The sequence below is a fragment of the Mus caroli genome, unplaced genomic scaffold (genome assembly GCF_978045245.1).
Source record: "Mus caroli unplaced genomic scaffold, Mus_caroli_1 scaffold_8, whole genome shotgun sequence".
NCBI lineage: Eukaryota > Metazoa > Chordata > Mammalia > Rodentia > Muridae > Mus > Mus caroli.
The window spans coordinates 122,438,887-122,459,219 of NW_028227263.1; the positions used below are offsets into that span (position 1 = coordinate 122,438,887).

A 20,333-nucleotide genomic window follows, 5' to 3' on the forward strand; every position below is an offset into this window, starting at 1 on the left:
GGATGGGATAGGGGTTTTGGGGAGGGGGGAGACTGGGAAAGAGGATAACATTTGAAATGTAAATGAAGAAAATATCCAATTGAAAAAGAGAGATTTCCAAATCATTTAAAGATAATTTTTTTCTTTAAAAGCAAAGATTCATTTAAAGATTTTATTCGATGCTTAAGATACCAGTGTGGAAAAACTGTCATTATAAGGCATTCATTTTACACTAATTGTCTTTGAATGGCCTGTTTTAATCTGTAGTGCAAACAAAAAGCCACATCTATCTTGCAAAACACATCTGAATGGGGGTAGAGGGGGCAGGGGTAAAGAAACTGTATGTATCTCACTGGAATGTTAGTGATCTGTAAGTTTAGTATACAATGGGTCAAATTAAGGATCCTGCTCTCTTTCCTTTGGAGGTAGTTTGAGGCAGTTCGAGGTCAGAATACAGCCATATTTCTCACACCAGAACATCCACCCTTGTTTTCTGCTTCTGCCTTACACACTGCTTAGATGCTCAAGTATGGGTTTTTCTCTTTCTCGGCCATCAGGAACTCCTGGGTTTCCTTATCAAAGTCAGTAATTCGAAGTCTAGAAAGATTAAAAAAAAAAAGCTTTAATTAATTCGCTCTTCTTTTAAGATTTAATTTTTTAAAATCATTTATGTATGTGCACGTGCCTGTGTGAATCTCTGGGCAGCACATGTGTGCAGGTGCCTGTGGGAGTCAGAAGTCACTGGACCTGCTGGAATAGGGTGAGAGCAGTTGTGAGCTGCCATGTCAGATGATGCTGGGAACCGAGACTGAGTCCTCTGCAAGAGCAGCAAATGCTTAACTGAGGAGCCATTTCTCCACACCTTCCCTTTTGCTCTCCGACATCACAGTTTCCCTCCATAATTTTTTCCAAGGCCAAGTTCAGGTGACTCTGCTGTTGCCTCTAAATGGGGTGACATAGACATGCTATGATATGGTGTGCTGATACATGTTTAACATTCAGACTTTTCCTTTAAAACTAATCTGGGGACTGGAGAGATGGCTCATTGGTTAAGAGCAGTGGCTGTTCCCGCAGAGGACCCAGGTTCAGTTCCCCACACTGCAGCTTACATCCATCTATAACTTCAGTTCCAGGGGACCTGATACCAACTTCTGGCCTCCAAGCCAGAATATACATGCAAGTAAAATACCCATACATAAATTTTTTTAAAATGAAATTTAAAAACCTAATTTGTTGGTCTGCCCATGCGTGTATGTGTATATGAGCATGCATGCCTGCCTGCCAGAGGTCAATGTCAGGTGTCTTCAATTGTTTTCCACCTTGTCTTTGTGAGACAGGGTCTCTCACTGAACCTGCCATTCATAGACTGGCTGGCCAGTGAGCTTCAGGGAGCCTCCTATCTCCACCTTCCTCCCTGGCCCTAAGGCTACAGACATATGAGACCACAATCAAGTTTATTAGGTGGACGGTGAAGATCTGACCTCAGGTCCTCAGACTTCTGCTGCAAGTATTTTACTTGACTGATCCTCTTCGGAGCTTCTGCTCTGACCATCTCTGTGCTGTGAACTCTAACTGAGGTTTATTTCAATTTGGTTTCAACATTCAGAATGGTGGCACTTCCAGTGCTTCCTACAAGTACCAACTCCTTCTTAGGGTTTTGCATAGAAGACTTGGAAAAGACTTGATGTGTTTTCAAGCTCCAACCAGTAACTGTTCTCATGTATGTACATCCCTTCCCTCTCCTCCCTCCCTCCCCCCCCTCTCCCTACTTCCGTCCCCCCCCCCTCTCTTTCTCTCCCTCCTCCCTCCCCTCTCTCAAATCCTGGTTCCTGTCTGTTTTCATTCTATGTGAATTACTTTTCTATTATTGTGATACAACACCATGACCAAGGCAGCTTCCAGAAGAAAAGGTCTATTTGCCTAAAACCCCTACTGGTCCAGTGAGATAAAAGTCTATCACCATGATGGCAGGGAAGGGTGGCTACAGGAGCAGGAAGCTGAGTGCCCACATACAAGCATGAAGCAGAGAAAACTCACTGGGTATGGTATGAGGCTGTCCCAGTGACATAGTTTCTCAAGCAAGCACACACCTCCAAACCCTACCAAAGTAACAATATCAACTGCAGACCACATATCCAAACATCTGAGCCAATAAATAGGAGAAGACATTTTCATTCAAACAATCATGTTATGTGTATTTTTAAGTAGGTTTTTCCTGTAGGAATGAACCATGTACTAGGGCTTATATTAGTTGTAGTACATGTCTTTCTGAGACTTTCCATAGTGGAGTAAGAGGAAACTTACTTGGTTTCATAATACCTATCACATTATCTGACACCTATATAGTTTTGAATTTCTCATGTTAAAGAACAACTCTTACTTTGCAGATCAAATCAGAGGAATGGAGACCTTGCCCCAGGGTGCAGGTAAACAAGGCTGAATTGTAATCAGATGCAGATCTGGGTGACTCAGTAAATGACAGATAACTCACTTCTTTCTGCTTTGTTATGCATCCACTCCCACTTGGTACCCTGTCAACCTCCAGCCAACACCAAGTAAGAAAGAAATCTCGCAGGCACTCAACACTTGGAGGGGACAAGGCAATTGGTAAGAGTAAATCTTAAGGAAGTGAGCCTGTGTCTTCCTTCCAGGAGAGAAGAGTTATAGACAATTGAACTCAGCATCTCATAGGCATATTCACCCTGTCACCCATGAGCCACACACAGATGAGGGTAGCTATGAAAAGGGCTAGCACAAAAGTCTAAGTTTACTCAAAATAATTTTTTTGGTACACAGACTGAACAGTTTTTGAGTGTGAACTCTGTATGTGCCACACTGCAATGCAAAAGGTTGGACAACTCTATAAGGTTTCACTTTCCTAGAAATGAGTAGCTTAAATAACTACCTAAAATGACCCTGATCTTGAGGGCCGGGGGAGATGGTTCTCCCAGTGAAGTGTTTACTACATGAGGACCTGAGGCTACTTCCCAGCACATACAACAAGCTGTAAATAGTGGCATATGACTGTGGTCCAAGAAGCAAGGAAGCAGAGACTGACAGATTCCTAGTACTTGATGGCTAACCAGCCTTACAGAATTTGTTACTCTTAGTTTCCAGTGAGAGTTCCCATCTCAAAAACAACTGAGGTGGATGGCACCTGATGACGGATGGCCATTATAGGTTTTCCTCTGGTCTCTATGTTTATGTACATAATGTATACACACATGTGCACCTGAATTCACATTTTCACAAACATCACCTTGATCTCATAAGGGTTTGAAGACCATAGGGGGAAAAACAAACAACAGAGATAAATGCTGAGTATTATAAAAATAATAGTATATTATGTATCTCATACTTATAAAATATCGTGTGCTTATATAAGTACTCCGAATCACATATTTATATGACAAAACACAATATAAACCTTTATCTACAAGCAGACCACCATAGCTCACGTAGTCTATCTTAAAGTTTCTCAGAGCACTCACATTAGGCTCCAGGTGGGCAAAAATCAAATCGCCTAATATAAAGACAATATTAATTAAAATACTGAAATGTTAAAAATGTTATCTCATATAATTAATGACTACTGTGTTGGAGAAAAAAGTGAATGATTGAACATGCCTTCATATTGTAGATCCAAACAATCTTAAGTCAGGACTGTCTGCATAAGTAAAGTTGTATTTACAACCATATTTATACATTCTCCTTACAACAGTACCAAGTATCACCAGTACTTAGGCTCTGACCAGTCAGAAGGCAAGGAAGGGCTTTATACTTAATCTAATATTCCTGTAACAGCATCACCATGAGAGAGAGCATAACTTGAATTTATTTTTAACTTGAATTTAAAAATATTTTATGGTGTCCCTCCCCCAAACACCATTCACCTACCTATAGCCCCTCAGTGAGAGGTGGGGTTTCATGATAAGATATGCTTACTGGTGTAGCATTGGCAGGATTATTATTGGTGTGACCATCTTATTATTGAATTAACTTGCATCTTCATGTGTGTGTATAAGTAGGCAGAGGCCAGAGGCTAACCTCAGGTATCATCCTTGATTTTTGAGATGGAGTTCCTCTCATTTGGTCTGAAATTCACCAGTTTGACTAGACTGGCTGGCCAGGGAGATAAGGATTCTCCTTGTCTCTTTCTCTCCATTACTGAGATTATAAATACAAACTCTATGCCTGGCTTTTTCCATGTAGTTTCTGGGGATCAAACCCTGGCCCCTTATACTTGTGTGGCAAGGACTCTATGGCCTGAGTCATGCCCCCAGCTCTGATTTCTATGTAAAATTATCATATTGTTAGCAGTGCATTTCAGATCTCAATTTATCCCTTCTTATCCCTAAGGATTCTTCCCACCAAAGAGAACAGAGGCCAGCTCACCCACGTAAATGCACAGTACACTGTTGCTGTTTCATAGCCTCAAACAGTGCAACCAATCCACTGTGGTTCAAGGTGTTCTCCTGCAGGTTGATTCCCGACAGGGTCTTACAGTGGGCAAAAGAAGAAGCAAGGTCCTCACAGCAGGCACCAGTTAGTGCGCAGGCTTCCAATCTGCAACAAACAAGAATAGTTCTGTGTCAGGGTGAGAAGGCATGTGGGTGGGTGGTGGCTCAGTCTAGATCTAGAGTATGCTCACTCCATAGCTTCTGAGGACAGGTTCTTAAAAGCCCAGGGTTCCTGATACCAAATTTTCCCTTTATTGGCAGATGAGACTACAATTGCTCATTCTCAGTATCCATGTCTGTGGTGAACTAATAGTTCCACTAATGGCCTGCTGTCCCAGCCCTTGAAGCTGGGATAAAATTGGACCTCACACTGTGTACTACAGCGAAGCAGGGGACAAGGGTTGCTGAGCTCTGAGCTTATACCTCAAGCACCTTGATAATTTTTGATTTGAACTCTTGAGATTCATTCTGCTACGGACTAAACTATATGCTGTCAAAATTCCTATGTTGAAGTCCTAATCTCCAGTATCCTATGAATATGGATTTTCAGGCAGTCTTTACAGAGGGAATTAAATTAAAATGAGGACAATAGAGTTGGATCTAATCTTGTATAGCTGTGAAGACTCAAGAAGAAGACAACCATTTTCAAGTCAATGAAAAATGCCTGGAACATAGTCCTTGTTTGGTGCTCTTCAGGATCCATCCCAGGTGATGTGTAATCTCACTTCTAACCTCTGCAACTGTGCTTATCAATAAATCCCTACTGTATGAGCCAGTCAGTCTATTTTTGTCATGGCAGCCAAAGCAGTTGCCATATCAGTCCACACAAATAAGTCAATGCGATGTGGTCTGGTCACTCCTGTCATCTCCAGTGGACATCCATTCCTACACCTATCCAATCATCCATCCAGTATCCATATATGCTCCTTTCCAAGTAAGAGCTATATATCTATGCAGGCTTGCATCAGGAAAGACAAGCATATATCTATACTTACAACCATCAATCACTCACCCACCAATGCATCGATCTATCCAAACATCTATGGGCTCACCCAACTAAATATGCATCCATCTGTAATAAACATCTATTCATTGCATACAACCATCAGTCACCCTCCCACCATGCATTCATTTCATCAACTTGGCATCTCCCCATCCATCCATCTATCCACACACCATCTCCTTTTCCTGCCTCCATTCCCAACAGTTAGGCTGGCCCATATTACAGTCCCCTAGATGATCAATTCTCTAAGTATGCCCAGTAAAGATAAATCATACCCGGCTAGATTAGCAATCAGTCAGCAGTAAAAGCTTTCTGCTTTCAGGCTTGAAGGTTTGGAATAGGTTACTAAATAAACTACTGCTAACTACTATGTTACCTAGATTGCCTATGAAGTTTTTAAATTTTTATTTATTTTTATTTTATGTGCACTGGTATTTTGCCTGTATCAATGTCTGTATGGGTGTGTCAGGTCCCCTGAAACTGGAATCATAGACAGTTCTGAAGTCCTATGTAGGTCCTGGGAATTGAACTTGGGTCCTCTAGAAGAGCAGTCAGTGCTTTTAACTGCTGAACCATCACACCAGCCCACCTATAGTATTCTTTTTTTTTTTTTAAGATTTATTTATTATGTATACAGCATTCTGCCTGCATGTATGCCTGCAGGCCAGAAGAGGGCAACAGATTTCATTACAGATGGTTGTGAGCCACCATGTGGTCACTACGGATAGAACTTAGGACCTCTGGAAGCTCAGACTGTGCTCTTAACATCTGAGCCATCTCTCCAGCCTCCTTATGGACTTTTAATTTACTTTTCTAAACATTAATTGCCCATTTTTACCACCCTCAAAGACACAGCTATGACCATGGTGACACCCACTCAATATTCTCTAAGTGGCAGTTGGGATGTTTTATAGCATCACACAGGAGCTTCACACCAGCATCTTCTATTTTATTGTTTGAAACCTGTAGGTTCCTCAGGTTCTGGTTGTTTCTCAAGACTTCAGCCAGGTCCTGGCAACCACTAGTGGTGATGAGACAATATCTCACACTGTAAGAGAAAAATCACAATACTGTGGTTATTCCCTGATCTGAAAAGGAAGCATTTCACAAGGCCCAGTGATGTCTGTAACTGCAGACAGCACTCAGAGATTCAGAAAATATCATGTTCTCAGGCTGGAGAGATGCTCAGCGGTTAAGAGCACTGACTGCTCTTCCAGAGGTCCTGAGATCTATTCCCAGCAACCATATGGTGCTCACAACCATCTGTAATAGGATCAGATGCCCTCTCTTCTGATGTATCTGAAGACATCAACAGTGTACTCACATACATGAAATAAATAAATAAATCTTAAAAAAGAAAAAAAGAAAAGAAAACACCATGTCCTCAATAGTCCATTGACGACAGTGGAATAGATCAGGCACACTAGGATAACTAACAATGGTGTAGAAGATGAATTGCAATACATTGTAATGAAAGTTAAAACATGGGCTGGAGAAATGGCTCAGAGGTCACAGAACACACGGGTTTGTTTGCCAGAACCCATGTTAGGCAGCTCACACCCACCTGGAACTCCAGTTGCAGGGGATCCAATTCTCTCTTGCAGCCTCCTCAGGCACTTGCACACACAAACACTCAGAAACACACACACACATTAGATGAAGCAAAACAATCTTTTTAAAGGTTAAGAACAACACTATGTTAAGTAATGCCTTTGAGCATGAGTAACTTTGAGCATAGGTAACCCGTATGAAAATGGAGTGGGGCACTATGGGTAACCCAAACCATGGATAACACAGGGGTAGGGGTGGCTACTGTACAGCTTTCAAGGCTTATCCTTTACATCAAGGGAAGAAAGATGGCATGGTGTCATAGACTCAGGTATCCTCACGGATGGTGGCTGACTGGGAATGCTTGTTGAACCAGCTCTTTTCCTGAACTATCCTGGATCACTTGCATTATATGAAAACCAGTGGATGGGCTTGTTTCTGAGGAGCCCATTCTCTTTCTGATTTCTCAAATTCTGGTGTGAATCTGACACTACTTTAAAAAAATTGTGCCTACCACATGAAAGTAGTTTCCTACAAAGGCCAGAAGGGGTGATCAGGTTTCCCAGAACTGGAGTTACAGAAGGGTCTTAGTTAGGGTTTCATTGCTGTGAAGAGATGTGACCCAGGCAACTCTTAAAGTAAAAGAAAACACTTAACTGAGGCTGGCTTACAGTTTCAGAGGTTCAGTCCATTATCATCATGGCAGGAAGCATGGCAGCCTGGGTACTGAAAGAGCCAACAGTTCTACATCTTGATATTAAAGAGAGCTAACCACTTTACTTATATAAATTTAAAACTTTGTAAGGAATCATTTTAATTATAGGAGTCTGTCATCTTTCTGTTTTTCCATGAAAATCGTTACTAAAGACTGCTGTCTGGTGTACTAAGAAACCACAAGAGCTGTGCCCAGCTACCCATGAAGAACAAGATGTATAAACCTATAAGGAAATATGCTTTTGCTTTGTGTTTAGTTTCTGCTTTAAGGAAATTGGGGTTGGGACTATTGATCGGGGATTCATAGAATTTACGTAAATTTAAGAATTTTTGAAGAGGTGAAGACTCCATATCCCAATCCATCCAAGAGGACCCGCTGCACTCAAGAGCAGTTGGTAAGAACGCCCCTCCCACACTACCCTGAGTCCTGGGGCTGCTGCTGGAAGCCTGGTGAACTTGGGACACATCACCTACCAAAATCCCTGCCCTCTTGAATACCACTCCCACTCCTTCCATCCCTCCCACCCCTTCTACCTGACCCTTTCTGCTGGGGCAGACTCCTAGTTGGTCTGCTCCCATGAAGACTCCATATCCTGATACATCCTAGAGGACCCTCTGAAATCAGAGAAGTTGAGGACCTTCTGAACCCAGAGCAGTTGAGAACCAGCTGTGCTCAGCACAGTTGGACAACAGCTTGACAGCTCCACAGAAGATCCAATAGTCTGAAGGCCTCCCAGGAGATCAACTGCAGCCAGTGCAACAGATCAGCAGCTTCTCTGGCCCTGGAAGGCCCCACAGGTCTAATACAGCCAAGGCCACAAGCATACCAGGAAACCCGAAGCAACGCAGGGACAAAAGAGGCAGATTCCATACAGTCACCCAGATCAACAAACACCAGGGGAATGGCAAGTGCAAGACCATAAGCAACAGAAGCCAAAACATGTGGGCATCACCAGAACCCAGCTCTACCACCACAGCAAGCCCTGAATACAACAACACACCTGAAAACCAAAGAATCTGTCCTAAAATCCTATCTCATGGATATAATAGGGTCCTTTAAGGAGGATATAAATAATTCACTGAAAGAAACACACACACACACACACACAGGCAAACAGTTGAAGGAATTGAATAAAGCAATGCAAGACCTAAAAGTGGAAGTAGAAACTATAAAGGACACACAGATGGAGGCAAACCTGGAAAAGGAAAACCTAGGAAAGAGGTCAGGAATTACAGATATATTATTACCAAGAGAATACAAGAGATAGAAGAGAGAATCTCAGGTGTAGAAGATACAGTAGAGGAGAATGAAAGAACTGTCAAAGAATATTCAAAACAAAAAACTCCTAACCCAAAGCATCCAGGAAATTCAGAACACAATGAAAATACCAAATCTAAAAATAATCAGAATAGAGGAGAATGAAGATTCCCAGCTCAAACGACCTGAAAATGTCTTTAAAAAAAAATCATAGAAGAAAACTTCCTCAACCTAAAGAAAGAGATGGACATAAAGGTACAAGAAGCCTATAGAACATCAAATAAATAGGACCAGAAAAGAAAATCTTCTTGTCACATAATTATCAAATCACTAAATGCACAGAGTAAAGAAAGAATATTAAAAGCTGCAAGGGGAAAAGTCCAAGTAACATATAAAGGTAGACCTATCAGAATTATACCAGACTTCTCAACAGAGACTATGAAAGCCAGAGGGCCAGGTCAGAGGTCATGTAGATTCTAAGAAAACACAAATGCCAGCCCAGGCTACTATACCCAGCAAAACTCTCAATCAACATAAATAGAGAAAACAAAAAATTCCAGGACAAAACCAAATTCAAACAGTATCTATCTACAAACCCAGCCTTACAGAGAGGATCCTGGAAGGAAAACTCCAACACAAGGAATATACCTGCACCAAAGAAAGGACAAGATATTAAGCATCTCACAACAAAGTCATAAGCAGAGAGCCATAAGCACATAAAGCCACATACAAAAACAAACATATCAGGAACCAACAGTCATCCCCCTTTAATATCTCCTGATAGTAATGGATTCAACTTACCTATAAAAAGACATAAGCTAACAGACTGGATATGCAAACAAGGTTCAGCATTTTGCTGCATACAAGAAACACACCTGAACAACAAAGACAGGCACTATCTCAGAATAAAGGGATGAAAAAAGCTCTTCCAAGCAAATGGTCCAAGGAAACTCGCAGGAGTTTCCATCCTAATATCCAATAAAATGGACTTTCAAATTATCAAGCATGATGAAGAAGGATACTTCATATTCATCAAGGGGAAAATCCACCAAGAGAAAGTCTCAATTCTGAACATCTATGTTCCAAATGCAAGAGCACCCAAATTCATAAAATAAACTTTACTAAAACTCTATACTCACATTGAACCCCACACAATAATAGTGGGAGATTTCAACATCCCACTCTCAGCAATGGACAGGTCATTGAAACAGAAACTAAACAGAGACAAAGTGAAACTAAGAGAGGTTATTAACCAAATGGATTTAACATATCTATGGATATCTACAGAGTATTTCATTCTAAAAGAAAAGAATACACCTTCTTCTCAGCATCTCATGGTACCTTCTCCAAAATCGACCATATAACTGGTCACAAAACAACTCTCAACAGATACAAGAATACTGAAATAATACCATGCATCCTATCAGATCACCATGTCCTAAGGCTTGTCTTCAGTAACAGCAAAAACTACAGAAATACCACATACACGGGGAAACTGAACAACTCTTTACTCAGTGCTAACTTGGTCAGGGAGGAAATAAAGAACGAAATTAAAGACTTCCTGGAATTTAATGAAAATGTTGACACATCATACCCAAACCTATGGAACACAATGAAAGCAGTTCTAAGAGGAAAGTTCATAGCACTAAGTGCCCTGTTAAAGAAACTGGAAAGAACTTACACTAACAAGTTAACAGCACAGCTGAGAGTCCTAGAATGAAAAAAAGCAAACTCACACAAGAGGTGTAGAAGGAGGAAAATAGTGAAACTATTTTCACTATTAACCAAATTAATTAGGCCAAAATTAACCAAAATAGAAACCAAATAGAAACATTAACCAAAAAAATTAACCAAATAGAAACAAAGAAAACAATACAAAGAATCGGCAAAGCCAAAAGCTGGTTCTTTGAATGAATCAACAAGTTAGATAAACCCCTAGCCAAACTAACTATAGGGCCAAGAGGCAGTATCCAAATTAATAAAATCAGAAATGAAAAGGGAGACCTAACAACAGAAACAGAGGAAATTCAAAAAAATCATCAGATCTTACTATAAAAGCCTATACTCAACAAAACTGGAAAATCAACAAAACTGGAAAATGTAGATGAAATGGATGGTTTTCTAGACAGATGCCACATACCAAAGTTAAAGCAAGACCAGGTAAACTATCTAAACATGTCCATATCACCCAAGGAAATATAAGAAGTCACTAAAATCCTCACAACCAAAAAACACCCAGGGCCAGATGGATTTAGTGCAGAATTCTACTAGACCTTCAAAGAAGACCTGATACCAATTTTCCTCAAACTATTCCATAAAATAGAAACAGAAGGAATTATACATAACTCACTTTATGAAGCCACAATTACTCTGATACCTAAACTACACAAGGACCCAACCAAGAAAAGAGAACTTCAGACCATTCTCACTTATGAACATTGATGCAAAAATACTCAATAAAATTCTTGCAAACCAAATCCAAGAACATATCAAAGCCATCATTCACCATGATCAAGTAGGCTTCATCCAGGGATGCAAGGTTGGTTTATTATACAAAAATCCATTAATGTAATTCACTATATAAACAAACTCAAAGGAAAAAAACATGATCATTTCATTAGATACTGAGAAAGCATTTGACAAAATACAACATCCCTTCATGTTAAAATTATTGGAGAGATCAGGAATTCAAGGCCCATACCTAAACATAATAAAAGCAATTTATGGCAAACCAACAGTCAATATCAAATTAAATGGAGACATATTTGAAACAATCCCACTGAAATCAGCGACAAGACAAGGCTGCCCACTCTCCCCATATCTAGTCAATATGGTACTCAAAGTGTTAGCTAGAACAATAAGAAAACAAAAAGAGATCAAGGGGATAAAAACTGATAAAGAAGAAATAAAGGTATCACTATTTGCAGATGATATGATAGTATACATAAGCGACCCCAAAAATTCTATCAGAGAACTTCTCCAGCTGATAAACAACTTCAGCAAAGTGGCCAAACATAAAATTAACTCAAATAAATCAGTAGCATTCCTTTATACAAAGGATAAACAGGCTGAGAAAGAAATTAGGGAAACAATTCCCTTCACAATGGCCACAAATAGTATAAAGTATCTTGGGGTAACTCTAATCAAACAAGTGAAAGACCTATATGACAATAACTTCAAGTCTCTCAAGAAAGAAATCAAAGAAGATCTCAGAAAATGGAGAGATCTCCCATGCTCATGGATTGGCAGAATTACCATAGTAAAAATGGCAATCCTTCCAAAGGCAATCTATAGATCCAATGCAATCCCCATCAAAATCCCAAAACAATTCTCAAAGACATGAAAAGAACAATTCTCAAGTTCGTCTGGAAAGGCAAAACAAAAAACAGAATAGTGAAAACAATTCTTAACAATAAACGAACAGCTGGAGTAATCACCATCCCTGATCTCAAGCTTACTACAGAGCAATAGTGATAAAAACTGAATGGTGTTGGTACAAAGACAGACATGTTGATCAATGAAATAGAACTGAAGTCCCAGAAATAAAACCACACAGTTACTGTCACTTGATCTTTGACAACGACGCCAAAAATATACAATGGAAAAAAGGAAGCATCTTCTAAATGGTGCTGGTCTAACTGGCTGTCTGTACGCAGAAGAATGAAAATAAACCCATATTATTCACCTTGTACAAAGCTCAAGTCCACATGGATCAAGGACCTCAACATAAAACCAGATACACTGAATCTAATAGAAGAGAAAGTGGGAAAGAGCCTTGAACCCATTGGCACAGGGGGAAATTTAATAAACAGAACTCCAATGGCTCATGCTCCAAGATCAAGAATTGATACATGGGACTTCATAAAACTGGAAAGCTTCTGTAAAGCAAAGGACAGAATCAATAAGACAAATTGCAACCTACTGATTGGGAAAAAATCTTCACTAACCCCACATCCGATAGAGGGCTAATATCCAATATATATAAAGAACTCAAGAAGCTAACCACCAAAAAAACCAAACAACCCAATAAAAAAAATGGGTATAAAACTAAACTGAGAATTCACAACTGAGGAATCTCGAATGACTGAGAAACACCTAAAGAAATGCTCAAAGTCCTTAATGATCAGAGGAATGCAAATCAAAAGGACCCTGAGATTCCACCTTACACCAATCAGAATGGCTAAGATCAAAACCTCAGGTGACAACACATGTTGGAGAGTATGTGGAGAAAGAAGAACAATCCTCCATTTCTGGTGGGATTGCAAACTGGTACAACCACTCTGGAAATCAATCTGGAGGTTCCTCAGAAAATTGGAAAAAGATCTACCTAAAGACTCTGCTATACCACTCTTGGGCATATACCCAAAAGATGCCCCACCATACCACAGGGGCATGTGTTCCACTATGTTCATAGCAGCCTTATTTGTGATATCCAGGAGCTGGAAACAACCTATATGTCCCATGACAGAAGAATGGATTCAGAAAATATGGTTAATTTACACAATGGAATACTACTCAGCTATTAAGAATGAGGACATCCTGACTTTTGCAGGCAAATGGATGGAACTAGAAAATATCATCCTGAGTGAGGTAACTCAGACCCAAAAGGACATGCATGGCATGTACTCACTAATAAGAGGATATTAGCAAAAACAAAAACAAAAACAAAAAACAAAAACAACAACAAAAAAAAAAAACCATACAGAATACTCAAAAGGCTCAACAAGCTCAAATGCCTAAGTGAGGACACCTCAGTCCCACTTGGGAGAGAAAAAAAGCAATCACAAGTGTGAAGGGAGGGAGGGACCTGGGAGGGAAAGTGGACAGGGTTGGGGGAATGTCGGGGGAGAGGGGAACCTGATCTGGTATTGGGTGAGGGAAAAGGACTGAAGCTCTTAGGGCCAGCAGAAAGAATATAAACAGGCAACCTCAGGAAATAGGATGTTGGGAGGACTCCCCAGAATGTACCAGAGATCTAGAAAGTGACAGACTCTCAGAACTCATATGGAGGGACCTTTGACGAAATGCCTGACAGTAGGGAGAGGGAACTTATAGAACCCACCTCCAGCAGGAAGACAGAACATCAAGTGAGGGATGGGGCTGCCATCCCACAGTCACAGCTTGGACCCATAACTGTTTCTGTCTGAAAGAATTACAGAGATGGAAATGGAGAGGAGCCTGAGGAAAAGAAGGTCCTCAGTGACACGCCCAAAGTGGGATCCAGTTCAAGGGGAGGTCCCAAGACCTGACACTATTACTGAGGCTATAGAGAGCTCACAAAAAGGGATCAATCATAACTGCCCTCAGAAAGACCCAACAAGCAGCTGAGAGAGTCAGATGCAGATATCTGCACCCGACCAATGGACAGAAGCAGCTGACCCCTGTTGTTGAATTAGGGAAGGTTGAAAGAAGCTGAGGAGAAGGGTGATTCTGTAGGAGGACTAGCAGTCTTAATTAAACAGGCAGCATACACCAGCTGATATGAGGCCCCCAACACACACACAGTAGAGGACTTCCAGGTCTGTGTTCATTCAGAGATGCATCTAACACTCAAGAGACAGGAGGCCCCAGGGAGTTTAGAGGTCAGATGGGGTGGGGGTGGGGGCATCCACATGGAGATTGGGTGGGGTGGGGTGGGGTGGGGTGGGGTGGGGTGGGGTGGGGTGGGGTGGGGTGGGGTGGGGATGAGGTGTGGGATGTGGAGCAGTCGGAGGGTGGATGGGGAGGGGCGGGGAATGGAATATGGAGTATAAAAGTGCATTACAAATAAAATTGAATATTTTTAAAAAAGAATTTTGAAGATTACTAACAACGATCAAAGCCTTGATGATGTAGCTTTAGTAAATTAAAGGCTGGGTTCAGGTTCTCTGACCAGAAAGGAGAAGAAAGAATGATGAGAATCTTCAGGGAACAGAGAGAGCACCTGAACTGACAGCTTGCAGCTACTACTGACCCTGAGTCACTAATGAATCCGCACTGTTCCCATTCGTGCCTTTCTCAGAACCCTCCTTAGGCTGGAGCTGGACCTCAGCAGGGTTTTTGTAATTACCATATACTTTTTACTTTTGTTTTGTTTTGGGTTTTTTTGTTTTGTTTTGCTTTTGTTTTTTGTTTTGTTTGGTTGTTTTTTTTGTTTTTTTTTTTTTTGAGGTAGGATCTCATTCTCACCAAGTTTGGAAAAAAAAAAGAAAGAAGCCCACAAAACATTTTGTGTTGACAAATGAGTATGCCTGAGTATGGGGCATGCCCTGGAGTGTGGACAATATACTCAGTGTCATTTCATTGGAGAAAACAGATTTTTCCCTCTTCCAACAGATTTTTAAACACAAATTCAGTATTTTTAGAGACCTCAAGTGGTTTATACTTTTAAACTACCTTTTTTTCTTTCTTTTTATTGCTGGGGAATCTTGGATACTTTTAATGTTTTCAAATATATATCTTATATGACACCTTAGTGGGCTTTACAAAGTCATTATAAGAGGAAAAAGCACACTATACATGCATTTTCATTTTCTTCCTTACCCCTTTCTACAGAAGACAAAAATGTTGTGACTCTGAGATTTCACAACAGATTAGGTAACAGTGTTCTACCAAGTCCCACACATCTGGATTTCTCACCAAAAGCCATTTGATCATGGAATACTAATCCACTTGGAATGATCAAAACAACTACCACGCTAAATCACTCAAATACCTCTTCCTTTTATAATTTGAAATCCAGAGTTCTGTTGTTTATCTTCTCATTACTGTTACACCCCTGTTTATTTTTCCATGGTAGAATTTTCATGCACAATAACTAATTCACACACACACACATTTCTGGGGTCCCTCTTTCTCGTCTTACTCTTTCTTTGGACACAGAATGTCTCCTACAAGTTCCTGTGTTTAAACACTTAGTTCCCAGATCGGGGGACTGTTTTGGGAAGTTGTAGAACCTCTGGAACATTGGGATCTAACAGGTATATGTGGGCCACTTGGTATGGGCTGAAGGATTATATTCTAGACCCTGATTTTGGTTCCACATTCTGCTTCCTGATGCACAATGAGAAGAATTTTTATACTCACTGCTGCCACTATGAGGCCTCTCCATCATGCTTTTTTCCTAACAGGAGAGATGAGACCGTTCCATACCATGACCTTGAATGACCCTGCCTCCCTTAAGTTGCTTCTGTCAGATATTTCATCACAGTCACAGTGATGAGAAATTCACAAATACACCCTTCTCTTTAGGATCTGAGCTCTCTTTTCTATCTGTTGATATCTGTTTATCTTCTAGCACCCATCCAAACTTCTTAACCATCCCTTTGGCTCCAGTCATAATTCCTCTTTCTCTCAGTCCCTATTCTGAGAGGCTTCCCACCACACACCAAAACCATGACACAGAGGCCAAAGCACAGATCTATCTGTCCTAAGGGTCTTCAGATGCCTGCAGTGAGTGACTCTACCCTGCATACTCTCAGGCATATACATTAAAGATTCCTAAACAGGGCCTCCAAGGCCAAGCTCAAAGAAACCTACCTCAGTGATATCAGGACACTGTCTGGGAGAGTGAGAGCCCCACAGAGAACCTTCAGCCCTTCATCCTTTAGGTCATTGAAGCTGATATCTAGGTGGGTCAAGGTTTTGTTCCGCCTAAGAACTTCTGAAAGGTAGTGCCAACATTCCTCACTGAGGGAACATTTGGCTAACCTGTCACAGGGATAGAAAGGCATGTAAGCGGGGAAATAGAACATTTCCACAATTTTATAAGTATCAATGACAAAATATTCAAGCATGATGAGGAACTCCTGGCTTAGTGAAACATATTTCCCTTCATCTGATTTAACATCATATCTAGCATTGAAACTGAGTAAATTCACTGACAGTACTAATGTTTTGAAGAACTTACCTGACTCTAATCTGAATCCTTTATATTAGCAATGTCTCAATGATAGTTATATGATTATTGTAACATAGAAAACCATAGCAATGTTGTCTTGTATAATAAACAGTATGAAAATATATTTTAAAATAAAGTCTACGTGGTTTAGTTTCATTTCTGTTCTTGTGATAAAAATATCCTTATAAAAATAAATTTTGGGGAGAGAGGTTCCAATTTAGCTCACTATTGTAGATTGCACTCTTTCATTGTGTAAAGTCAAGGGGGCAGAAACTTCAAACAGCTGGCCAGGTCCCATCTAGAGTCAAAGGTACAGAGAATTCATAGGTGCATGGCTATATTCTCAATTCTTCAATAATCCAGGACTCAATCCCAGGGTAATGGTGCTGCCCACTGAGGGCTGGGTCTTCACAGACTAATTAGCATAATTAAGACAATCTCTTAGAGACATGCTCATGGGCCCACCTAGACACTCCTTTATTGATACTCACTTCTCAGGTGAGTATCATTGTTCTAGGGTGACAGCTAACACTATCCATCATAATATGAAATATATAGGAATACATGACATGAAAAATCACCATCATTGGTCCTACCCAAAACACCAAACCTCTTTCCTGAGTTCTAAAGCTCTTAATTTTCTTCCTTATTAGCCTACTCATTTATTCCATCCACAATTACAAGAGAGGTTCATTCAGTATGAGATGAAGTTTAGGGGTTCATGGGCATTATTCTCTGTGACTGTCCCATTCTGCATGCCAAAACCAAGTTACTGACACAAGCCTGTGTGTCTGCTACAGGCACTTTAATCTAGTCAAACAGCTTTTGAAATTTAGTACAAGAAACCCTTGATATCTATGGGTAGCAGGGGTGAGTGTGGATGTGGGGTCAGGGTCACTATGGGTGTAAAACTCTGCAGGTACTCAAGAGCTGGATGTACAGTGGTTCAGCATGTGTCCAGCTTGTCGTTACTCTCCCATATACTAGTTCCAACCTCCTCCAGTCTTCTTATAATATACAATTTAAACACCAACTAACTGTTAACAAAAAAAATAATCTACAAATGTTAAGTTCAGAACCAATTGAAAAATTTAAATGATTACAATTGTGTATATGTGAATATGATGTTTGCAGGAACATCATATACACATACACATGTGAAGGTCAGAGAGCAGCTTTGTGGAGTTGGTTCTCTCCTTCCACCTTTAAATGGGCTGTTTTGAAGTCTGACCTTGACCTTGAAATCCTCCTGTCTCAGCCTCCTGCAGGGTTAGAACTCAGATGTGCCTGAGTATGTTTTAAAGATTTTATTTTTAATTATGTGTATGTGTGCTGTGCTAAATGTGGTCTGTCCATGTGAGAGAGGGTGACTGTGAAGGCCAGAAGAGGATGCTTGATTTCTTAGACCTAGAGTGGATGTAAGCTGCCTAACGCAAGTGCTAGGAAACAAACGGGACCTCTGGAAGAGCAATGTGTGTGTTCTTAACCACTGAGCCATCTCTCCAGCCCACTGTGTTTGTTTATGTTTCTTAGGTTTATGCTTTGAAACTTCTGCTATGGGACTGCATCAATGGGAAGATATTATATCTAATTAATTTGTCTGTGTGGTATCTGAGAGAACGCTGTGGTCCCTGGACAGGATTCCTGTAGACGGCCTTCCTCCAGTCAGCAGGTCAACACAGAAACTGTGACAACTCAAGGAAAGAAAGAATGCAAAACTGCCCAAGCACCCTTTAGCTACATTCTAAGCCCAAGGAATGAGAGACTGGGTAACTGTCCTAGCCCATTATGAATGCAAACAATACCCTCATATCACCCGATGAAGAGACACAAGCACCCCTTTACCACAGGAAACACTCTGTCTTTTGCTGTTTTGGAATAAATAGTCCAGTCGGCTGAGATTAGGCTCTAGTCTTTTTTCTGCCTCCTATCTCTCTCTGTTGCCTTGGAGATCTAACAGTGTGTATGTTGCATGTGTGCTCCTGTGCATGCAGGCTGAGGCTGAGGCTGGAGTCTTCCCTAGTTGCTCTCTGCCTTGTTCTGAGCCTGGGATTCACCAATATGGCTGATCCTTGAGCTCTAAGACCCACCTATCTTCATTCCTCAGCTCTGGGATTGCAGACATCATTTACTGCTGATATCAGCACAGAAAGTACTTCCACCCCCGGAGCCATTTCCCCAGACACACAACTGGCAGATTTTAGTAAGCAGAGTCTATATTCAAACCAGTTCCACTGTCCTTACAGTGCACCCCACCTCCCAAGGCCACTTACACCAAGTTCTTCAGAACGCAGTCTGGGTGGCACAAAGCCTTGGACAGAGAGGATATCCCTTTGTCCAAGTTGTTAGATGACAAATTAAGATGCTTCAACATCTTGCTGCTGATCAGGACGGAGGCAAAGACCTTGCAGTCATCAGGTGAAAGGTTACAGGCTGCTACGCTGCAGGCAAAAGATAACGTCATACTGCTATGTTTTCATGACATTTTTCCTTGCTATCCCCATGAAGGTTTGAGACATCTCAGAATTTGAAACTGTTTTTTATTTAAAACAAAACATTTATTTCTAATGAGTACAAGTGTTTGCCTACATGTTTACATGTACACCACATGTTTGTCTGGTGCCTATAGAGGCTGGAAGGGAGTGTCAGACCCCCCAGAACTAGAGTTACAGGTGGTCCTAAGCCATTCAGTTTGAGTTCTGGGACAAGGCTTAAACCTGGGTCCTCTGCATGAGCAACGGGTGCTCTTAAACCTCCGAGCCATCTTTCAAGCCCAGTTTTTAAAAATGACATTTATTTATTCATTTGGTGGTGGTGGTCGCAGTGGTGGTGGTGTGTGTGATGCCCTTGAGTTACCAGATATAATGGATGCTGTATTGGAAAACCGTGATGTGCTGTTTAAGCGTGCTGAAATTGAACTCGGAGAATAAGAAGGGCTTTCCTGTCCCAGACTCCAGCATGTTTATTGCAAATGTCTTGTAATACTTTGTATCCAGGAAAGGGCTGGCCCCTGTGGGTCTGCAATAGGGAGAGGGGAGAGCAGTCACATAGCCCAAGAGTAAAAACACTGTGTTCCTGAGAATGGCTAGAATGGCCAGTGCCAACCAAAGTAACTATTATCTATACCTACAATGCCCTACAGCTATTATGAGGGAAAGAGAAGAAAACAGGAACTCACAGGTGGAGAGAATGCTCTACTCTGCCTGGACCTCTCCATGGGGTACTCTGTGGCCTCCCTTCCCCCAGCCTGGAACTTGCTTGCTCAAAGGTGGAGCTACCGGCTCATTCGTCCTGCCACGCCCACTGCTGGAACCTGCCTTTGCTGCCTGGAGGCACACACGTGTTCATCCTGCTACTGGACCCTGAGTTACTTGGTGGGATATTGGGTTCCCTCCCCCTTCCTTTATAACTGGGTGTCTGAAAATAGTAAAATTGAGCCTTGATCAGAACTTGTTGTCTTGGCTCCATTGTTTCTTCCGCCCCTTCTAGATT

At 41.1% G+C, this 20,333-nt stretch overlaps 1 protein-coding gene across 1 annotated transcript in view; it reads right to left on the reverse strand.

Moving 5' to 3' along the window:
* Nucleotides 1–494: 494 nt before the first annotated feature.
* Nucleotides 495–20,333, reverse strand: part of LOC147003413 (NACHT, LRR and PYD domains-containing protein 4E-like) — a 46,312-nt gene continuing 26,473 nt past the window's right edge. The window contains exons 5-9 of the mRNA XM_085840987.1: nucleotides 19,115–19,282; nucleotides 16,481–16,651; nucleotides 6,320–6,490; nucleotides 4,375–4,545; nucleotides 495–576 (exon numbers count right to left, since the gene is read on the reverse strand). Coding sequence (XP_085697113.1) covers nucleotides 495–576; nucleotides 4,375–4,545; nucleotides 6,320–6,490; nucleotides 16,481–16,651; nucleotides 19,115–19,282 — 763 coding nt within the window. The remainder of the gene's footprint in view (nucleotides 577–4,374; nucleotides 4,546–6,319; nucleotides 6,491–16,480; nucleotides 16,652–19,114; nucleotides 19,283–20,333) is intronic.